General features: G+C 63.3%; 11 protein-coding genes across 11 annotated transcripts; 5 read left to right on the top strand and 6 right to left on the bottom strand.

The window, feature by feature from the left end:
• Positions 1–118: 118 nt before the first annotated feature.
• Positions 119–955, bottom strand: OSTLU_32353 (predicted protein; the record flags this gene model as incomplete). The annotated part of the gene is made up of 2 exons (XM_001418523.1): positions 119–619; positions 770–955. The coding sequence occupies 2 exons, from the start codon at positions 953–955 to the stop codon at positions 119–121; spliced, it is 687 nt and encodes a 228-aa protein (XP_001418560.1).
• Positions 956–1,289: 334 nt separating this feature from the next.
• Positions 1,290–2,054, bottom strand: RPL7a (Ribosomal protein L7a, component of cytosolic 80S ribosome and 60S large subunit; the record flags this gene model as incomplete). The annotated part of the gene is made up of 1 exon (XM_001418524.1): positions 1,290–2,054. A coding segment is annotated over one exon (765 nt), but the record flags the coding sequence as incomplete, so codon positions are not given.
• Positions 2,055–2,900: 846 nt separating this feature from the next.
• GTE3503 (predicted protein) lies at positions 2,901–4,733 on the top strand (the record flags this gene model as incomplete). Its single annotated transcript, XM_001418278.1, has 1 exon — positions 2,901–4,733. The coding sequence occupies one exon, from the start codon at positions 2,901–2,903 to the stop codon at positions 4,731–4,733; it is 1,833 nt and encodes a 610-aa protein (XP_001418315.1).
• A 227-nt stretch (positions 4,734–4,960) lies between these two features.
• OSTLU_40796 (predicted protein) lies at positions 4,961–6,886 on the top strand (the record flags this gene model as incomplete). The annotated part of the gene is made up of 1 exon (XM_001418279.1): positions 4,961–6,886. The coding sequence occupies one exon, from the start codon at positions 4,961–4,963 to the stop codon at positions 6,884–6,886; it is 1,926 nt and encodes a 641-aa protein (XP_001418316.1).
• Positions 6,887–7,186: 300 nt separating this feature from the next.
• Positions 7,187–7,555, top strand: OSTLU_9049 (predicted protein; the record flags this gene model as incomplete). The annotated part of the gene is made up of 1 exon (XM_001418280.1): positions 7,187–7,555. A coding segment is annotated over one exon (369 nt), but the record flags the coding sequence as incomplete, so codon positions are not given.
• Positions 7,556–7,669: 114 nt separating this feature from the next.
• On the bottom strand, positions 7,670–9,264 carry OSTLU_32358 (predicted protein; the record flags this gene model as incomplete). The annotated part of the gene is made up of 1 exon (XM_001418525.1): positions 7,670–9,264. One exon carries the CDS (start codon positions 9,262–9,264, stop codon positions 8,197–8,199), a length of 1,068 nt encoding a protein of 355 aa, XP_001418562.1. The 3' UTR covers positions 7,670–8,196.
• A 723-nt stretch (positions 9,265–9,987) lies between these two features.
• Positions 9,988–10,263, top strand: OSTLU_41246 (predicted protein; the record flags this gene model as incomplete). Its single annotated transcript, XM_001418281.1, has 1 exon — positions 9,988–10,263. One exon carries the CDS (start codon positions 9,988–9,990, stop codon positions 10,261–10,263), a length of 276 nt encoding a protein of 91 aa, XP_001418318.1.
• Positions 10,264–10,599: 336 nt separating this feature from the next.
• Positions 10,600–12,216, bottom strand: OSTLU_1604 (predicted protein; the record flags this gene model as incomplete). The annotated part of the gene is made up of 1 exon (XM_001418526.1): positions 10,600–12,216. A coding segment is annotated over one exon (1,617 nt), but the record flags the coding sequence as incomplete, so codon positions are not given.
• Positions 12,217–12,748: 532 nt separating this feature from the next.
• Positions 12,749–14,401, bottom strand: OSTLU_41487 (predicted protein; the record flags this gene model as incomplete). The annotated part of the gene is made up of 1 exon (XM_001418527.1): positions 12,749–14,401. The coding sequence occupies one exon, from the start codon at positions 14,399–14,401 to the stop codon at positions 12,749–12,751; it is 1,653 nt and encodes a 550-aa protein (XP_001418564.1).
• A 595-nt stretch (positions 14,402–14,996) lies between these two features.
• Positions 14,997–15,974, bottom strand: OSTLU_15926 (MC family transporter; the record flags this gene model as incomplete). The annotated part of the gene is made up of 2 exons (XM_001418528.1): positions 14,997–15,171; positions 15,268–15,974. The coding sequence occupies 2 exons, from the start codon at positions 15,972–15,974 to the stop codon at positions 14,997–14,999; spliced, it is 882 nt and encodes a 293-aa protein (XP_001418565.1).
• A 615-nt stretch (positions 15,975–16,589) lies between these two features.
• On the top strand, positions 16,590–17,474 carry OSTLU_5113 (predicted protein; the record flags this gene model as incomplete). The annotated part of the gene is made up of 2 exons (XM_001418282.1): positions 16,590–16,695; positions 16,753–17,474. Coding segments are annotated over 2 exons (828 nt in total), but the record flags the coding sequence as incomplete, so codon positions are not given.
• Positions 17,475–17,565: the final 91 nt, after the last annotated feature.

Consider the following 17,565-nt stretch of genomic DNA (forward strand, 5'->3'; position numbering starts at 1 on the left):
TTGGGGCGGGACGAGACGCGGAGCGGTTGACGCGAAGCGGTAAAACGGTACATGTGCGTTGCATTTCATCGCGCGCGTCGCGCGTCGCTGGATTTTGAGAACAAAACAGAGGGCGTGACTACTTTCGCACCAGCGCGGTCTCCTCCTTGACGACGAAGAAATCCGTCTTCGGAAGCGTCAACGCGCCGATGACGCCGTGCACTTGCAAGTTCAACTCGGTCCCATCCCGGTACAACGAAAACGGAGCCTCGATGGACAGGTTATCCGCAATCGGTCGCGTCGGTCGCAGATCGATCGATCGTCCTTGCTGAATCGCCGCCGCCAACCCGACCCCCTTCATCGCCGCGCTCTGGGGCATGGCGTCAAAATTAATATACGGCCTTCCGTCCCAACTCACTCCGACCCCGACGTTCACCTCCGTGCGCGCGATGCCCTCTAAAACGTCAAACTTTTTTTGCAACTCAACGCCCGTGACGTCGACCGCGATCTTCCCAGGCTCCCCGAGCTCGTGCTCGAGCTTGGCGAACACGTGCGCCTGCTTGGAAGTGTAATCCGCCATGGCGCCGACGGTGACGGACGTCTTATCGTCCACCTTTTCGTGTCCGCGCAGATTGAACGTCTACCATCACGCATCGTTCGTTTCGTCAGTCCGTCGTTCGTTCGCGTCGCTCGTTCGTTCGCGTCTCGCGTCTCGCGTCTCGCGTCTCGCGTGGGAATTGAAGTTGAAATTCATCGCGCGCGCGTCGCGTCGCGTCGCGTCGTCGCGCACCTTTGAGACTTTCAGCCCCCACACCGGAACATCGTGTAAACTCACGCGCGGCACCTTTATCGTGCGCCACCACGGCGCGTCGCCGCTCTGCGCCGCGCCCGCGCTCGTCGCGGCGTCATCGCCGTTGGCGTTCGATCTCGCGGCGGACGGTTTCGTCGCGCTGTTCGGAGACGCGATGTCGCTCATCGCGCGTTCGGTCGAGTTCGAGCGATGCGAACGCGCGTGCGGTGGGAGAGTCGCGAGCGAGACGCGTGCGCGTCGCGCGTCGAGGTGTGCGGACGGCGGGACGCGAGGATTCGCGCTAGACGAGACGACTCGAGAGCGCGCGAGCGCGGCTCGAAGAGGCGCACGCGCGAACGAGTGAATAAAGAACTAATTCGTTCTCGAATTACAATGCGAAAGCTCACTAAGTGCTGCTGACGCACCATCAAACGACGCCTTCACCACCTCAAAGTCGCGAGCGCGCGCTGACCAGCGCGCGCGCCGACAAAACACCCCCAGATTCCGACGGAAAAAACGTTTAAATCTTAACCGTGGCGCGCTGGGCGAGCTCGCGCGCGATGATACGCTCGCGAGCGGCGGTCTTCGCTTGCGACTTCACACCCATGATACCACCACCCCACGTTCTGGACGTCTTTTGGAAGACATCGTTGTAGGAAGCCTTGATGGCTTCGACGAGCTTGGAGAACTCGAGCTTGTCTTCATTCTTGATCGCGGTGAGCGCCAAGGCGGTGGCGGTCTTCTTGTGAACGACCGCACCGAGACGAGCCTTACCCTTGACGATGCAGTACGGCACGTTCATTTGCTTGCACAAAGCCGGCAACCACACGACGAGTTCGACCGGGTCGACGTCGTGCGCGATGACGACGAGTTGCGCCTTGCCTTGCTCGATGAGGTAGGTGATGTGGTTGATACCAAACTTCACCACGACCGGCTTCTTACTCTCAACATCGGCACCCGCGGCCTCGGCTTGCGCCATACCCGCGAGGCGTTCCTTCTTTTGCGCCGCGTCCTCCGGTCGGTACTTCATGAGCAGCTTGAACAAATTCGTCGCCAAGTTTTTATCCAACGTATTGTTGAACTGGTTCACAGCCGGCGGCACCTTCAATCGCTTTTGCAGCACCCGTCGCTGACGTTGAATGCGCACATACTTCGGCCACTTCACGTAACGGTTCAGCGGCGTCTTCACCGGCAGCGAGTTCCCGATGCCGAAATTCTTCGGCCGGCGCTCGAACAACGGGTTCGTCGGGCCCTTCGGTTCCTTCTTCGGTTGCTTCGCCTTGATCGCGGCCGGCGCGGGCGCGGGCTTCTTGCTCGGAGCCTGCGAAAACAGAAAAAGTGTGCGCGCGCGTCAGTCCACCGTTCGCGCGATGCGTCGCCCGCGTCGCCGCGTCCACTCGCGTCCACCCCCGCCGCGTTCGCGCCTAGGGCTTTCCCGATCCCCCGCCCCCCCGCGTCCGTCCTCCCGTCGCCCGCGATCGACCGCGCGCCCGCCGCGTCGCGCCGCGCGATCGATCGCGTCGATTTCATCCATCCGCCCGCGCGCCGCGCGCGCGCGCCCGACCGCGACGCCGTTCGCCCGCGCGATCGCCCGCGCGTCCGTCGCGCCCGCGACCCTACCCGCGGCGTCCCATCGTCGCGCCGTCGTCGTCGCGCGCGCGCCGTCGCGCCGCGCGCGCGCCGTCGTTCGCGTCGCCGCCATCGTCGCCATCGTTCGCGTCGTCGCGTCGCGTCGTTCGCGCGCACCATGTCGTCGCGCGTCCGTGAGAGACGGCGCGCGCGCGTCGACGCGCGCGCGCGTCGCGGCGCCGAAACGCGGCGTCGATGATCCGTGTTGTGCGCGATGCTCGAGTCTCGCATTCGCCGACCGATGCGTCGCCACTCGGCGTCGCGCGACCGACGCGCGATGCGCGACGACGACGCCGCGACGCGCGACGACGACGCCGACGCGTCGCGCGACGCGCGCGCGACGTCGACGGCGCGCGACGTCGACGGCGACGCGACGCGACGCGACGCGGAGGATGGAGGCGCGCGAACGCGCGACGACGACGCGACGACGGCGACGACGACGACGACGACGACGACGGCGATCGGCGGGAAGCGGAAGAAACCGTCGGTGGGGTACAGGGACATGGCGCGCGGGCACGCGCGGGCGGAGCGCGGGAAGAAGGCGAGGGACGGCGACGGCGACGGCGAGGCGAGCGGCGAGGCGAACGCGCGAGCGCGGGAGACGAATTGGATCGCGAGCGCGCGAGCGAGGCGGGGAGAGACGATCCTGACGAAGACGCAGGTGGCGAAGTTGGCGGGGAAGCTGCCGTACGGGTTGGAGTTCTTGGGCGTGGATGGACCGATCGGGCACGTGTCGCGGGAGGGCGCGCTGTACGGGACGAGCGAGGAGGAGGCGCGGCGGTGGTCGGCGCGCGCGGCGGTCGCGTTGGGGCCGACTGGGGATGATTTTTTACCGGACTTTGGGTTGGGTGTGGTTGGCGTCGGGCCCTCGACGTCGAAGCGCGGGATGACGAAGAAGGGCAAGGCGAATGGGGTGGGGATGGCGGCGCGCGCGCACGCGGCGCTCGCGGCGGATCCGTTTGCGGCGCTCGTCGTCGACGTCGAGGATCCGGTGCGTCCTCCCTCGCGCGGGATCGGTGGGATCGGTGTTGGCGGCGGTACGACGTCGCAGAGTAAGCGCGCGAGGGCGGAGGATCGCTCGAAGCGCGTCGCGCTGCGAAAGCGTCTGATAGAGCTCGAGAACTTGGTGAATAATCTCGGCAAACGCGCGACGGATTTGGTCGAGCGGCGAGACGAGTTGAGCCTCATCGCCCAAACCGCCAACGCCAGCGTGAACGAGATCGACGCGAAGCGAAAGGTGTCATCGGTCTCTCGAGGGGTCTCGGCGATTCGGCAGAAGTTAGCGTGCAAACCGGACCAACAGCACGGGTTCAACACGCTTCGATACCGATGCTTATTGGAAATCGTGCACAAGCAGTGCTTGTCCGCGGTGCGGCAATTGATGGCCCACAAGTGGGGGTTTCCGTTCTCCGCGCCCGTGGACCCGGATGCGTTAGGTTTACCGACGTACAGGGAAATCATCACCGAGCCCATGGACTTGGGGACGATCAAAAAGCTCATAGAGAACGGCGGCAAGTACGTCATGGCGGAGGAGGTTGACGCCGACGTGCGTCTGACGTTTGCGAACGCGATGAAGTTCAACAATGAAGGCACAGACGTCCACACCATGGCTTGCGGGCTCTTGGACGAGTGGGAACCGAAGTGGGAGGCGATTAAGCAACGAATCGCCGACGTCGAAGCGTGCGTTTTAGTCGAGCGAGACATGGCGGTGGCGAAGAATGAAGCCGCGCAGCGACGCGCCGACGTGGTGAGCAAGGAGAAGGAGTGCGCCAAGGCCTCTGAAGCGCTCGATCTCGTAAGTATGCAGCTTCGAGAAGTCGAAACGCAGGTATTGGCGCTCATGCGCCCGTTGCAGCGCGAAGATCGTCTCGATTTGGCTTCCGATTTGCGATGTTTGCCGGAGAGCTTGCGCTCTGGCGCCAAGGACATCATCGCCGCAAACACCACCGGATGGAGCGCGCAGGCGCACTTAGAAGACATCGACGCCCACAACGAAATCACGTTACATCTCTTGGCCCGATACACGAAGACGATGAATAGAAATAGACTAGCTGTGGTCGCAGGATGGTGCGGTAACGCCACGCCCGAGCACTTGCTCGAAAAGTTAAAGCAGGAACAAGACGTCTCCGCGGACACCGTCAACTTCGTCATCGGCCAACCTTTAGACGACGCGACGAGTGGTTTAGGCATACGGTCCATCGATCACATGCAGGATGAGTTCGATTTCGATCCATCCGCGTTCAACGACCTCCTCAACGGCGTGCCTCTCGACGTCGACGGAGACGCAATCGACATCGACATCGGCGCCGGCGACCACATGGACTTGGATCTGTAGCACCGTGATCGGACGACGATATCGATAATGTAATATGACCGCGTGATGAATGATGAACGCGCGGCGCACCGACGGCCGCGTGCCGCATTCTTCGCCGCGCGCGAGGCTTCCTCGCGCTCGGCGATTCGCCAAATCCGCACTCCCGCGCTCGAACCAACCTCTCGCGTCAACGCCCGTCGCGCTCGATTCATCATCGCTCGACCGACGCGCGTGCATCGGTCGTCGTCATGGTGCTCTCGCTCCGGCCGCGGCAGCGCCACGCGGTGATAGAGCTGCTCAACTTGACGAAGAATTCAAACAAATCATCGATCGCGGCTTCGTTCGGCGCCAACGCCGACGCGGACGCGGACGAAGCGAACAACTACAAGCTTCTGATCCTAGACGCGTTTACGCACGACGTCATCGCGCCTCTGGTGACGGTGAAGGACCTGCGCGATCACGGGGTGACGCTGCACCTGCGGCTGCGACAGGAGCGCGAGCAGATACCAGACGTGCCGGCGGTGTACTTTGTCTCGCCCACGCCCGAGAACGTCAAGGCGATCTCGGGTGATTTTGCAAACTCTCTGTACGATGCGTATCACCTGAACTTCGCGAGCGCGCTGCCGGCGAGCGCGTTGGAGGAATTGGCGACGAGCGCGGTGCGCGGCGGCGTGGACGGACGAGTCAAGTGCGTGCGAGATCAGTACTTGGGGTATGTGTCGTTGGAGGATGACTTGTTTGACCTCGCGATTGATGATGGATATCGGTTGTTGCACGATCCGCGCGTGGCGGAGAAGGATGTAGAGCGATTGATCGCGAACGTGACGACGGGCTTGTTTAGCGCGTGCGTCACGCTCGGGCAAGTGCCGGTGATTCGATCGCAGCGCGGTGGCGCTGCTGAGATGGTGGCGAAAGAGTTGGAATCGCGAATTAGAGATGCTTTGGCGCAGAGAGACAATCCCTTCGAGGGCGGACTTCGCGCGCAGTACGGCGGGAGCTCGGTGCAGCGACCGTTGTTGTGCCTGTTTGATCGAAATTTTGACTTGACGGCAATGTTGCAGCACGCTTGGACGTATCAGCCCCTCGTGCACGACGTTTTGCGAATGCGCTTGAACCGCGTGGACGTCGATGCCGACGCCCCGACCGGGGTCACCACCGGTGCCAAGCCTAAAAGTTACACGTTGGAGCACAGCGATCCGTTTTGGGCGGAAAACGCTAGCGCGCAGTTTCCGAAGGTTGCCGAGGAAGTCGAGGCAGAGCTGGCGAAGTATAAAGAGGCGATCAAGCGTGTGAATGCACAAGCTGCGATGGCCGACGGCGACGCTGATGCACTGGGGAATAGCACGGCGAAGCTCGCGGACGCGGTGCAGTCGCTCCCCGAGCTTCAAGAGAAGAAGCGCGTCATCGACAAGCACACCAACATCGCCACCGCCTTGCTTGGAAGCATCAAGCAACGTGGATTAGATGAGTATTACGCCATAGAAGAAGATTTGCTCGTCGGTAAAGGTGATAGGCCGTCGGTGATGAGTCTATTGCAAGCTACAGGTCGCGGAAGCGCCGAGGACAAGGTTAGACTCGCAATCGTGTACACGCTTTCGGCGACGGAAGGCATCTTGCCGCAAGACGCCGAGGAAATTGAAGGCGCGCTACGCGCGAGCGGAGCCAATACATCGGCGTTAGCGTACGTCAAGCGCATGATGAGCTTGAATGCAAGTCTGAAGAATATGTCTGGCGGCGGCGACGCCGGTCATCGACGCTCCAACTCGAGCCAAGGCAACATCTTAGAGTGGGCCGATAAGCTTTACGGTCAAAGTATCAACACCATCACCAAGGGTGTGAAGAACTTGCTCAGCGGCGAGCGCGTGCTCCCCATCGCTGTCGCTTTTGACGCGCTCATGGCGAACCAGCCCGGTCCGGAGACGGCGGATTACGCGTACCTCGACCCCAAAGCCCCGCACGGCAAACCCGTCGGGCCTCGCGAGGGCGATCCCGCGTTTCACGATGGCATCGTTTTCGTCATCGGTGGCGGTAACTACCTCGAGTACCGATCCCTCGTCGAGCTCAAGTCGCGCGAGCGCGCCAACGTGCGTTCCGTCGTCTACGGCTCCACTTCGCTGTGTCACAGCGAAACCTTTCTCAGCACCTTAGCCAGCCTAGGCGCCGCCGCGTCGTGATCGTCACGGCGCGTGCATTGTATCTCATTCACCACCGTCTTAGCGTCGAATTCGCCTCCGCACGCCCGATCGCCTCGCGTCGCGTCGCGCGAGACGACTCCGCCTCGTCGAGGCGACTGCACCACACAGAAACGCGTCGCCCGCGTCACTTGCGCGCGCGCGATGCGAGGCAAACTCGAAGTCAATGGTGCGCGCGCGAGCGCGAGAAATAGCGAAACGCGCGACGCTCGCGACGCTCGCGAAACGCGCGCGCGACGAACGAACGCGCGACGGTGACTGACAAGATGAGTTGATTAATGTCTCCGCGTGGCAGTTTTAAGCGCGATCCGACTGCGAGACACGCAAACGTTCGGGAAACAAGACCCGTACGTCGTGCTGAAATGCGGCGGTCACGCGGATACGTTCCGAACCAAGGTGTGCCGAGACGGAGGCACGGCGCCGAAGTGGAACGAACGATTCACGTTCGCGCTCGCGGGCACGGAGGGGAATGAGCTGAACTTGAGAATTTGGAATAGGAACACGATGACGAGCGATAAGTGCATCGGAAGCGCGACGGTGAAGCTAGATGCGGTGTTTAAGAATGAGACCGATGATGTGGATGTAGAGGTGTTTGATACGAAGGGAAGAGCGGCGGGAGTGATTAACTTGGTGCTGACGTTTACGCCGAGCGGTTCGTACGTGGTGCAGCAGCAGCAGCAGCAGCCGGCGTACGTGGTACAGCAGCAGCAGCAGCAGCCGGCGTACGTGGTGCAGCAGCAACAGCAGCAGCCGGCGTACTTGGTGCAGCAGCAGCAGCAGCAGCCGCACGTGGTGCAGCAGCAGCAGAAACCGCGTGGGCTCGTGAGGCGTCTGACAGGCAGAGGCCAGTACACGCTTGGCGATATTTACGACATAGGGGCCCAACCGCGGCCGGCACAGCCTCAGCAAGCCACGCCGAACGTGACGTACGTGCAGCTTCCTGCCTATGCGGCGCAACATGCGCCAGAGGCGCCGCCGGGCTACACGCCCACGCCGATCGGCGTCGTTCACGGAGGATACGCTGGCGGCGGCAACCACATGATGCCGCCGCCGCCAGGTTGGAATAACGCCCCGCAATCAGGCGGGCACGCGCAGTACGGCAACGACGACGACGAATGGGGAGTATGAGCATGAAGATGATCGATAAGAATGTCGACGTGTAATCTCAAGTCTAGAAATTTCGCATGGTAGCGGCGCATTCCGGATGGATAGTGGTTGTCATTAAATCAGCGGTACTCGCGCGGGGCGGGTTAAAAATCGTGTCGAGTCGATGGAAATCGCGCGTGATCGAATCACACCGGGCGGCCGAACAATTTCTTGATGCCGACGTCCGGGGTGTCCTGCTTGACGAGGGACTCGCCGACCAAGACCGCGCCGACGCCGGAATCTTGCAACAAGTTGACGTCGTCGATGGTGAAGATTCCAGACTCGCCAACCATGGTGATGCCGCGTCTCTTAACCTCCTCGCCGAGCGGCCCGTTCATGAGATCGGTGGTGACGCTCAAGCTGACCTCAAACGTTCCCAAATCCCGGTTGTTGATGCCGAGCAAATCGATGGGAAAGTCTCCGTCCAACACGCGCTTCATCTCCCCGTACGTGTGCACCTCGATCAAGCACTTCATGCCCAGCGAGTGCGCAATCTTAATGAAGTACTTCAAATCTTGGTTGGGCAAAACCGCGGCGATCAACAAAATCGCGTCGGCGCCGTACTTGCGCGCGAGATAAATTTGATACGCGTCCACGATGAACTCCTTGCAGAGCAACGGGCACGTCACCCCAGCCTCGCGAATGAGCGCCAAGTTTTCAAATCCACCCTGAAAGAACTTTTCATCCGTCAACACGCTCAAACACGCCGCCCCACCCTCCTCGTACGCCTTCGCGATTTTCACCGGATCAAAATTCGGCTGAATCACCCCCTTCGACGGCGACGCCTTCTTCACCTCCGCGATCAGTCCCGGCTGTTTCGTCGCCGCCAACTGATCCGTGATCGCCTTCACAAAATCCCTCGTCGGCGGCGCGTTCACCAGCGCCGTTCGCACCAACTGCAACGGGAATTTCTCCTTGCGTTCCGCGAGTTCCACGTCTTTATACCACACGATCTCCTCCAAGATGTTCTTCGGCTTGTTGTTCTCGTTCGTCACCCGCTCGCCCGTCGGCGCGACTTCCTCGATCACGAACTCAAACTGTCCGACGCCCAGGTCGTGCTTGGACGGTCCGTTCGGCGGTCGTCGTCGGATGCTCACCGCGCCGTCGTCCACGCCCGAGGGCGCGCTCGCGCGCGGGCGCGTCGCGCGTCGCGCGCGTCGCGCGTCCCGTCGCGCGCCCGTCGCGAGCGTCGCGCGTCCCGTCGCGGCGGACATCGAGCGCGTCGCCGGTCGTTCGCGCGCGCGTGTGACGCCGCCGGCGCGTCGTTCGCGCGCCCGGATAACCTCGTCGAGTCATGACTCGTCGAGAGTCCCTCCCGGGCCGCGCGTCCCTCGCGCGCGCCGCATCGCGCGACGCCGACGCGAGGCATGCTCGCGCGCGGCGCTTCGGCGGCGGTGCATCGCGCGAGCGCGAAAGGTGCGCGCGACGCGCGCGCGCGACGGGACGATTCGCGCCGCGCGCGACGCGACGACGATTCGATTCGCCGACGTCCGTTGAGGGTTTCCGCGCGCGACGTCCGACGCGACGGCGGGACGCGCGGCGCGCGGGAGAGACGGCGCGAGGGAGGGACGGCGCGAAGGCGACGCGCGCGCGCGGCGGGCGACGTCGCGCGCGCGGACGAAGCGCGCGCGAACTCGGAGACTGACGAAGGCGACGCGGCGACAGGGACGCGAACGGGACGCTCGAGGACGGCGCGTCGAGCGAACGCGAGCGCGAGCGCGACGCGGGACTCGGCGTCGAACGATGAATCGACGACGTCGTCTTTCGTCGCGTTGACTGGATTCGTGCGCGCGCGGGAGGTGATGGCGGTGGCGAGCGACGCGGCGCGACGCCAACGCGCGCTCGGCCGGGAGATGGTGAGCGCGAAGTCGACGACGAAGATGTCCGCCGTCGCGCCGTTGTTCACGCTCGCGGCGGTGACGATGGTGGACAGGAAAATGATACAGTTAGTGACGCAGTCTGTGGCGTCGTTCATCAAGTTGTATCTCTTGTTGCTCTTCGTGCGGGTGTTGCTGACGTGGTTTCCAAACGTCAACTGGATGCGCCAGCCGTGGACGATGCTTCGTCAAGTCACCGATCCGTACCTGAACTTGTTCAGGAACCTGATTCCACCCGTGATGGGGCAGATTGACTTCACGCCCATCCTCGGTTTCATGGTTCTGCAATTCCTCGCGCGCGTCCTCTCGGCGGATTCCGGGATGGGTAAATTCTAGTACGCTCGTGATGTAACGAAGAAGGCTCGTATTTTTGACTGGACGAGACGTTCGCGCGGTTGAACAATTTCGATGCGTGCGTGAAATGAATCGTGTATTGTACAGAATGTTCTAAACCCCGTCGACGTCGCCGTCGTCGTCGTACTCGAGAATGTTATACTTTCGCTGCGACGCCTTCAAAGCCCAGTGGCGGTGCGCCAACCAGGCGCCGATGGCGAGCGTCGCGCACACGAACGTCGCCATGACGTACGTCGTGTCTCGCCACGTGCGCAAATCATCCGTCAGATGCGCGAGCTTTCCCGCCAGCGACGACAGATCGTCATCGCTCTCGATTCGATCGCGAACGATGAAGAAGGCGTCGAGCACGCCGCCATCCGCGCTGGCGTCTTGATATTCGCCGTACAAGTGCGTGCGATTGAACGCGGTGAGCCGAACGTAGCCGTACTCATAGAGCTCCTTCTCCATAAACGATGCGCCGATCGCGTTTTTCGTGTGAGGTGCGCCGCCTGTGCCGACGAGTACGCTCACTGGTGCGCCGCCGGGATGGGAATACGTCGCCACGCCGTCAACGAGTCTACTAAACGCCGCGCACCCTTCGTCCGCGGAGACATTGAACGAGGTCGATCCTCTCCACGCGCACGAGCGCTGGTAGGCATGATTGTGTCCCCAAAACACCGCGTTGACATCGTACTCGACCAACAGCGGCCAGACGTGCGTTTGGATCTCTCGCATTACGCTCAAGTCACTCGGGTTTTTCATCCCTGGTTTCGTCTCGCGATCTTCGGGACCGTCGGTGCTGTCGACCAAACCCGGTCGGTGTCCGCCGAGCACGACCCACGGCGTCTTTGCGCGATCGATGCTCGAAAGTTCGCGCTTGAGCCACTCGCCTTGCGCCGAAGCGGGCGAAAAGTTGACTTCGGTATTCATCGACACGACGCGAATCGATCCGAAAGTCACCGCGAACCAATCGGCGTCTGGGCCGGCGCGAGGCGTAGGGTACAAGCGCGTCGCCGGCACCGCGCATTCGCCGCCGCTGTCGTCGACGCCGTACTCGTCCGCAACGCGAGACTCTGGCCAATTCGAGCTGTCAGCTTCGTGGTTGCCGAGATTGGAGATGAACGGCACGCGAGACGCCCACGGCGTGATTTGTGCCGCCCATTCGTCCCAAACGCTGGCGTATCCCGTGGCGTAGGACAAGTCGCCGAAGAGAAACACGGCGTCGATGGCATCATCGCGCGCGTCGCGCTCCAAGGCGGCGCTGACGTTGAGCGAAGGTTGACCGTACGCGCGCCACGTTTCGGCGTCGTCGTTCGATCCACGACCCATATCCGCGAACAACGCGAGCGTTGTCTTCGCATCTTTGCTTTCTGCCGGAGGCATGCGCATCGTGAACCGATCGCTCTCGCCGTGAGCGTCGCGCGCGAAGTACTCGATCGAGTCGCCTGGGCGCGCTACGATGGCCGCGGTGTGCACGTACCCCGGATGTCTGTATCCAAAACTGTTCGCCGGCGCCCCGCACAAATCGCGCGCGTCGTACGTCGTCGTCGTCGCCGGAACGTGCGCGTACGCGCCGTTACCCACGCGATACGTCAATCGCGCGCCGTGACTGGCGTTTCGTCCGCTTTGCCACGTCACGCGAGCCGACGCGCCGCGTTCGGTCGTCGATCCCCCCCAACCCGTCGGGAGCGTCACCCGCGGCCACACCGGCGCCAGTGCGTCCTCGACGTGAACCGGCGCGCTCCTCGCCACCTCCATCATAGTCGTCGCGTTCGGCGCGTTCGCGAACAATACGAAATCGTACGTCGCCGCGCGATGCGTCAACGTCTCAAACACCACGCTCGCCGACCCCGTCGTCGCGTAACCGTCCACGCGTCCCAACACCGCGTATTTTACCGGCGCCGTCTTCGTCGGGTCCGCGCCCGCCGGCGAGTACGCTCCGATCCAATGCTCCGCGAACGTCGCGTTCGCCGTCGCCGTCGTCGAAACCGTCGCGCGAACGCGTCCGCCCGACCGCGTCGTCGTCGCGTTCGTCGTCAGCGTGAATCCGAGATCGGTCGACGATAACACCCTCGACCGGGCGACGATTCGACGCCCGTCTATGCGCCAGAGCGCGTTGTGCGCGGCGCGTTCGAGCGCTCGCGCGTCGACATCAAAGAAGGAAGATTTCGAAACGTCACGCGCGTCGAGCGCGCCGCTCGCGCCGTGGACGACGCAGAGGAAGATTACGAAGGCGACGATGCGGGTCGCGCGCGCCATCGGCGGCGCGCGCGGCGCGGCGTCGACGAATAAAGTCACGAGACGCCGCAGACGCGAGCCGCGCCGACGACGAGTCGCGGCGAGCGAGCGAGCGACGTAAACGCGTTCGTTTGGGTTGAAATAAAAAATACTGTAATCAGCGCTGACTAGATCAGGCGTAATCCGCGAGCGAGCGATGTCAGGGTACAAGAACAACAACAACAACAGACGGTGAGGTTGGTCGGTTTGATCACGCGGCGAGGAGCTCGGTGCGCTCGGCGCAACGGCGCCAGACGTCGGCGGCGACGCCGGATTCGGCGTTCGGGGACGTCGCGCGCGCGAGTCTGGCCGTGGATAGTAAAGGTTTGATCGGCACCGACGGGCGCTTCAAGAAATCCACCGCTTCGCGCGCGGCGGATTCGTCCTTGAAGGCGCCGGTGGAGAGCAACACGCTCGACGCTTGCTCGAGCGAAAGCGCGGGAATTTCCACGGCGGCGTCGATGACGCCGCCGGCGCCGAGACCGAGACGTTTGAGCGTCTTTGGTGACGACGTCGTGAGCATCACGAGCAAGTGTCGGCCTGGAGGTGGCTTACGCTGTAGCAAAGCGCTGAGCGTCGCGAGCGCCTTCGGGTGCGCGACGTTGAGAGACTCGCTTCCATCCGCCGGGGCGACGCCGACGAGCGTCTCCACGGAGTCGACGACCAAGCAACTCAGCGTAGACTTGAGCGCATCTTCGAACGAGGCCTTGAGCGCGGCGGTGAGCACGTCGTCTGTGGAGCCGGAACCACCCGGCGCGTTGGCGATGACGGTGTCCGGCTTGACTACTTTGACGTACGGGAACTCGCTCGCCAACGCCACCGTGGCGGCGAGCGCGGTCTTCCCGCTCCCCGTGGGTCCACTGACCATGCACGTCATGTGATCGGTCGCGCCGTCCTGTAACGCCTTGACGAACGACTTCAATTGATTTTCTGCGACGACGTGCTCCGATTGCGATTCGAGCGTAACGTACCCATCCGGGCGCATCGCTTCGAGTGTCGCGGCGTCGGCGCCCATCGCCGGCGGCACTTCCTCGAGTGCGTTCAGGAAGTCCTCCATGAGCACTACCGGCGCTTCCGCGCTCTCTGCTTGGTCGAATTCCGCGCTCTTCTTAATGTGTCTCGTCAACGAATACGACGTTGCCGCGGTGACGAGGCCCTTCAACTCGGCGCCGCTGTAGTTGACCGTGCTCTTCGCCAATTCTTCCAAGTTCACGCAAGGTCCGAGCAAGCCTTCGCTAGCCATAGAGTCGGTGTGAATTTTCAAAATTTGCTGTCGACCGGTGGCGTCCGGCAAGCCGACTTCGACTTGCAACTCTAAACGACCCGGGCGCAAAAGCGCGGGATCGAGCAAGTCTCTTCGGTTGGTGATACCCACGATCAAAATGTTATTCAGCGCGTGCATACCGTCGAGCTTGGTCAAAAGCTGATTCACGACGTTGTCGTGCACGATGCTCGCCGTCTCCCCTCCCGTGCCTCTCGCCTTCATCACCGCGTCGATTTCGTCGAAGACGATGATGTGCAACTTGCTCTTGTCGCCCCTCAACTTTGCCTCCTTCTCCGCATCTTCGAACAACATCCGCACGTTCTCCTCGCTTTGACCGACAAACTTTTGCAAAATTTCCGGTCCATTCACGATCTTCGGCTTGTGCGCGTTCAGCATGTTCCCCAACTGTCTCGCCACGAGCGTCTTCCCCGTCCCCGGCGGCCCGTACAGCAGCACCCCTCGCACGTGTTGCAATTTCAACCTTCTCGCGATGTTCGCGTCCACCATCCTCGACGCGAACACTCGTCTGAATATATTCGCAAACTCCTTATCCAATCCTCCCACGCCGTGTTCGACGAACGAGCTTCCATCTCGCATCATTCGCGCCAGGTGCGCCTGCGAGCTGTGCTTTTCGCTCTCGTCTTGCTCGGGCACCGTGTTCGCGTTCCCAGCCGCCGGTCCCGTCTTCGCCAGCGTCGGCGTGATCCCGGGCGGCGCCGCGCCGCGTATCGCGCTCTTCGGTTTCGGTTTTTCAAACTTTCGCGGCGTCGGCGCGTCCGTCGTCGCGTCGACTTCGAAATCTTCCGCGCGCCACTGCACGAGGCGCTTTTGCGTCGCCAGCGCCGTCGTCGCCGCGCCGTCGACGTCGCGTCGCGCGGCGGTGCGCTGAGGCGCGCGAGCGCGCGCGAGCGCGCGCGCGAGGTCACGCGCGCGATGCATCGTCGCTCTCGCGTCGCTCTCGCGTCGGCGTCGGGGCGCGCGCGGCGCGATGACGACGCAGGCTCCCTCGGGACGCTTTTCGGCGCGATGACGTCGATTCGGATGACGCGACGACGAACAAAGGCGGGCTGGGATTGAAAGAAGAATGGCTGGCTAAGACGCGCTCGCGGCAGATCGAACGAGGCGCGCGCGAGCGCGCGAGTGAGCGCTCGCGGCGCCGCGCGCGCGCGCGACGACGACGACGCGCGTCGGGGGATTAACGGTGGCCGAAGGCGTCGTCGCCGTCCAAACCGAAGGCGCGCTTGGCGGCTTCGTACGTCGTCCAACAGATGGCGGCGGCTGGGATGTGGAAGAGCACGCGCGCGCTCATGCCGCGAGTGAGGGCGAGCGCGCCTTCGTCGCGAACGATGGCGCGCGCGACGTCCATCGGGCTGGCGGAACGCACGGCGGCGCTTCGCGCGCGTTGCGCGGCGAGCTCTTGCGGACAAATCTTGGGCGCGCCTCGCGCCGTGCACACGCTGTTGTACGTCGTTTCCACCGTCTTGGCGACGTCGCAATCGAGTAAAACACATTGCGTTTGCATGCGAGTCTTGACGACGTCCATGGGCGTCGTCGCCGCCGCCGCTAGACCCCCGGCGACGCCCCCGGCGGCGAATTGCACGGCGAACCCCTCCTTCTCCGCCTCGCTCGCCTTGAACAGCGCCGTCTTCGCGCTTTCGTACGCCGCGAAGTGGATCGCCGTGAAAGGGACATTCATCGCTAACGTCGTGGGGTAACTTCTATAAAACGCCCGCACGCCTTCGTTCCGAAACGTCTTCGCCACGCAATCCAGCGCCCCCTTGTACGGCGAATCCGAGATTTGCAGTCGTTGCTTCACCGTATCCACGGGGTTTTGCAACCCATCCGCGAGCACCGTCGCGCACACTCCCGCGAGCGCGTGCGCGACGGGGGCGTGTTCGTTCACGTTCCCACCCCCGAACGCCACCTTGCACTTTTCGTACGTCGCGAAGTACACCGCGTGCGCCGGCCCCGCGCCCAACCCCGCGGCGGACACCCCTCGATACAGCGACCGCACCGCGTTCGCCGCGTTCGCCGCGGACGCGCGCGCCGTGAGCGTCCCGATCGCTTGCGCGTACGACGTCCCGCTCGCCGCCACCTGCAGGCGCGTTTTAATCGTATCCACCGGGAACATCGCCGTGTGCTCGACGGCGCCCGCGAGCGCGCCCGAAGCCATGTGCGCGTAAAACGCCGTCTCCGCGGGCGAATGCGCGACGCACGCGCCGTCGACGGACGCGCGCGCCGTCGTCGCGCTCGACGACGCCCGCGCGGCGCGCTCGAGCGCGTCCGAGGGCGTCATGCGGCGCGATAACGCGTCGTCTCGATCGTCGTGACGGCGATCGCGTTCGAGCGCCGACGTCGCCGCGGTCTCGTCGTCGACGGCGCGCGCGGTGCGGCGCGAGGCCGGGCGGTGCGGCGCGCGTCGATGGCGCGCGTCGGGCGCGGTTTCGTCGCGCGCGCGCGTCGCGACGCGTCGATGAGTGGCGTCGGCGAGTAAACCCTCGAGTTTTCGTCGCGCGCGCGTCAAAAAACGTCGCGACGCGACGCGCGCGGCGCGCGAGCGACGCCGCGGCGCGGTGAAACGGGCGACGCGAACGCGGCGCGCGAACACGCGCGCGAACGCGCGATTCGGGCGGCGAAGCGCGGCGAAAAGCGCGCGCGAAGACGCTCGATTTGAACTCGAGCTCGAGCGGTTGGACCGGACGCGGTCGGAGCGACGATGCCGACGCAGTGCGTGAGCACGGCGGTGATTGGGACGGCGTTTTGCGTGAAACGATGCTCGAGCGAGCGTCTGGCGCGAGATTTGGCGTTTTTCCCGCCGGAACCGCCGAGCTACGCGCTCGGAGAGCGAGAGGCGAGCGACGACGGGGACGGCGAGCGCGCGGGGACGAGCGATAGTGGAGAGCTCAGAGCGATCGCGAACGAGGAACACGTGCCGGCGACGTACGCGGCAGCGTTTCAACGCGTGTTGGACGATTTTCGCGTGGATTTGGTGACGACGGCGAGAGGGAACGAGGTGGTGGCGATGACGTGCGAAGCGCCGCCGACGAGGATATCGGCGGCGAGCGAGGACGACGCTCGAGCGATGCAAGACGGCGCGAACCTGACGTTGATTTACTCGCACGGCAATGCGGTTGATGCGGGGGAGGTGGCGCCGTTCGCGCGGAAGTTGTCGCAGCAATTGAATTGTCGAGTGGTGACGTACGATTACTCGGGATACGGGCAGAGTCGCGGCGAGCCGAGCGTGGCTGATACGTACGCGGACATCGATGCCGTCGTCGCGCACGTCATCGAACGCTTCGGAGTGTCGCGCGAGGAAATTATTTTGCTCGGACAGTCCATTGGAAGCGGGCCGACGTGTTTTCACGCGGGCAAGCGCGAAAACGCGGGATTCGGCGCGGTCGTTTTGGTTTCTCCGCTTCTAAGTGCCTTGAACGTCGTGAGCTCGCCGCAAGCGTGGTGCACGCCGGCCAAGGTGTTCAGAAAGATGGACGTGTACAAGAATTATCAAGTCGTGAAGAACATCCAGTGTCCGATTCTGTTGATTCACGGCGATCAAGACAACGTCGTACACGTGTCTCACGGCGAGACGCTTTGGGAAACCATTCGCAAGAGCGCGAAAACGAACGAATCGCTTCTCGAACCGTACTGGATTCGAGGCGCCGGCCACGATGATACGTACGATCGTAATCCAGCCGAATTCATTCGAAGATTGCGCGAGGTGTGCGCGCTCGTACGCGAGAATTGGTACCGCCGCGTCGAAACGG

This window comes from Ostreococcus lucimarinus, chromosome 6 (assembly GCF_000092065.1).
Source record: "Ostreococcus lucimarinus CCE9901 chromosome 6, complete sequence".
In the NCBI taxonomy this organism is placed as follows: domain Eukaryota; kingdom Viridiplantae; phylum Chlorophyta; class Mamiellophyceae; order Mamiellales; family Bathycoccaceae; genus Ostreococcus; species Ostreococcus sp. 'lucimarinus'.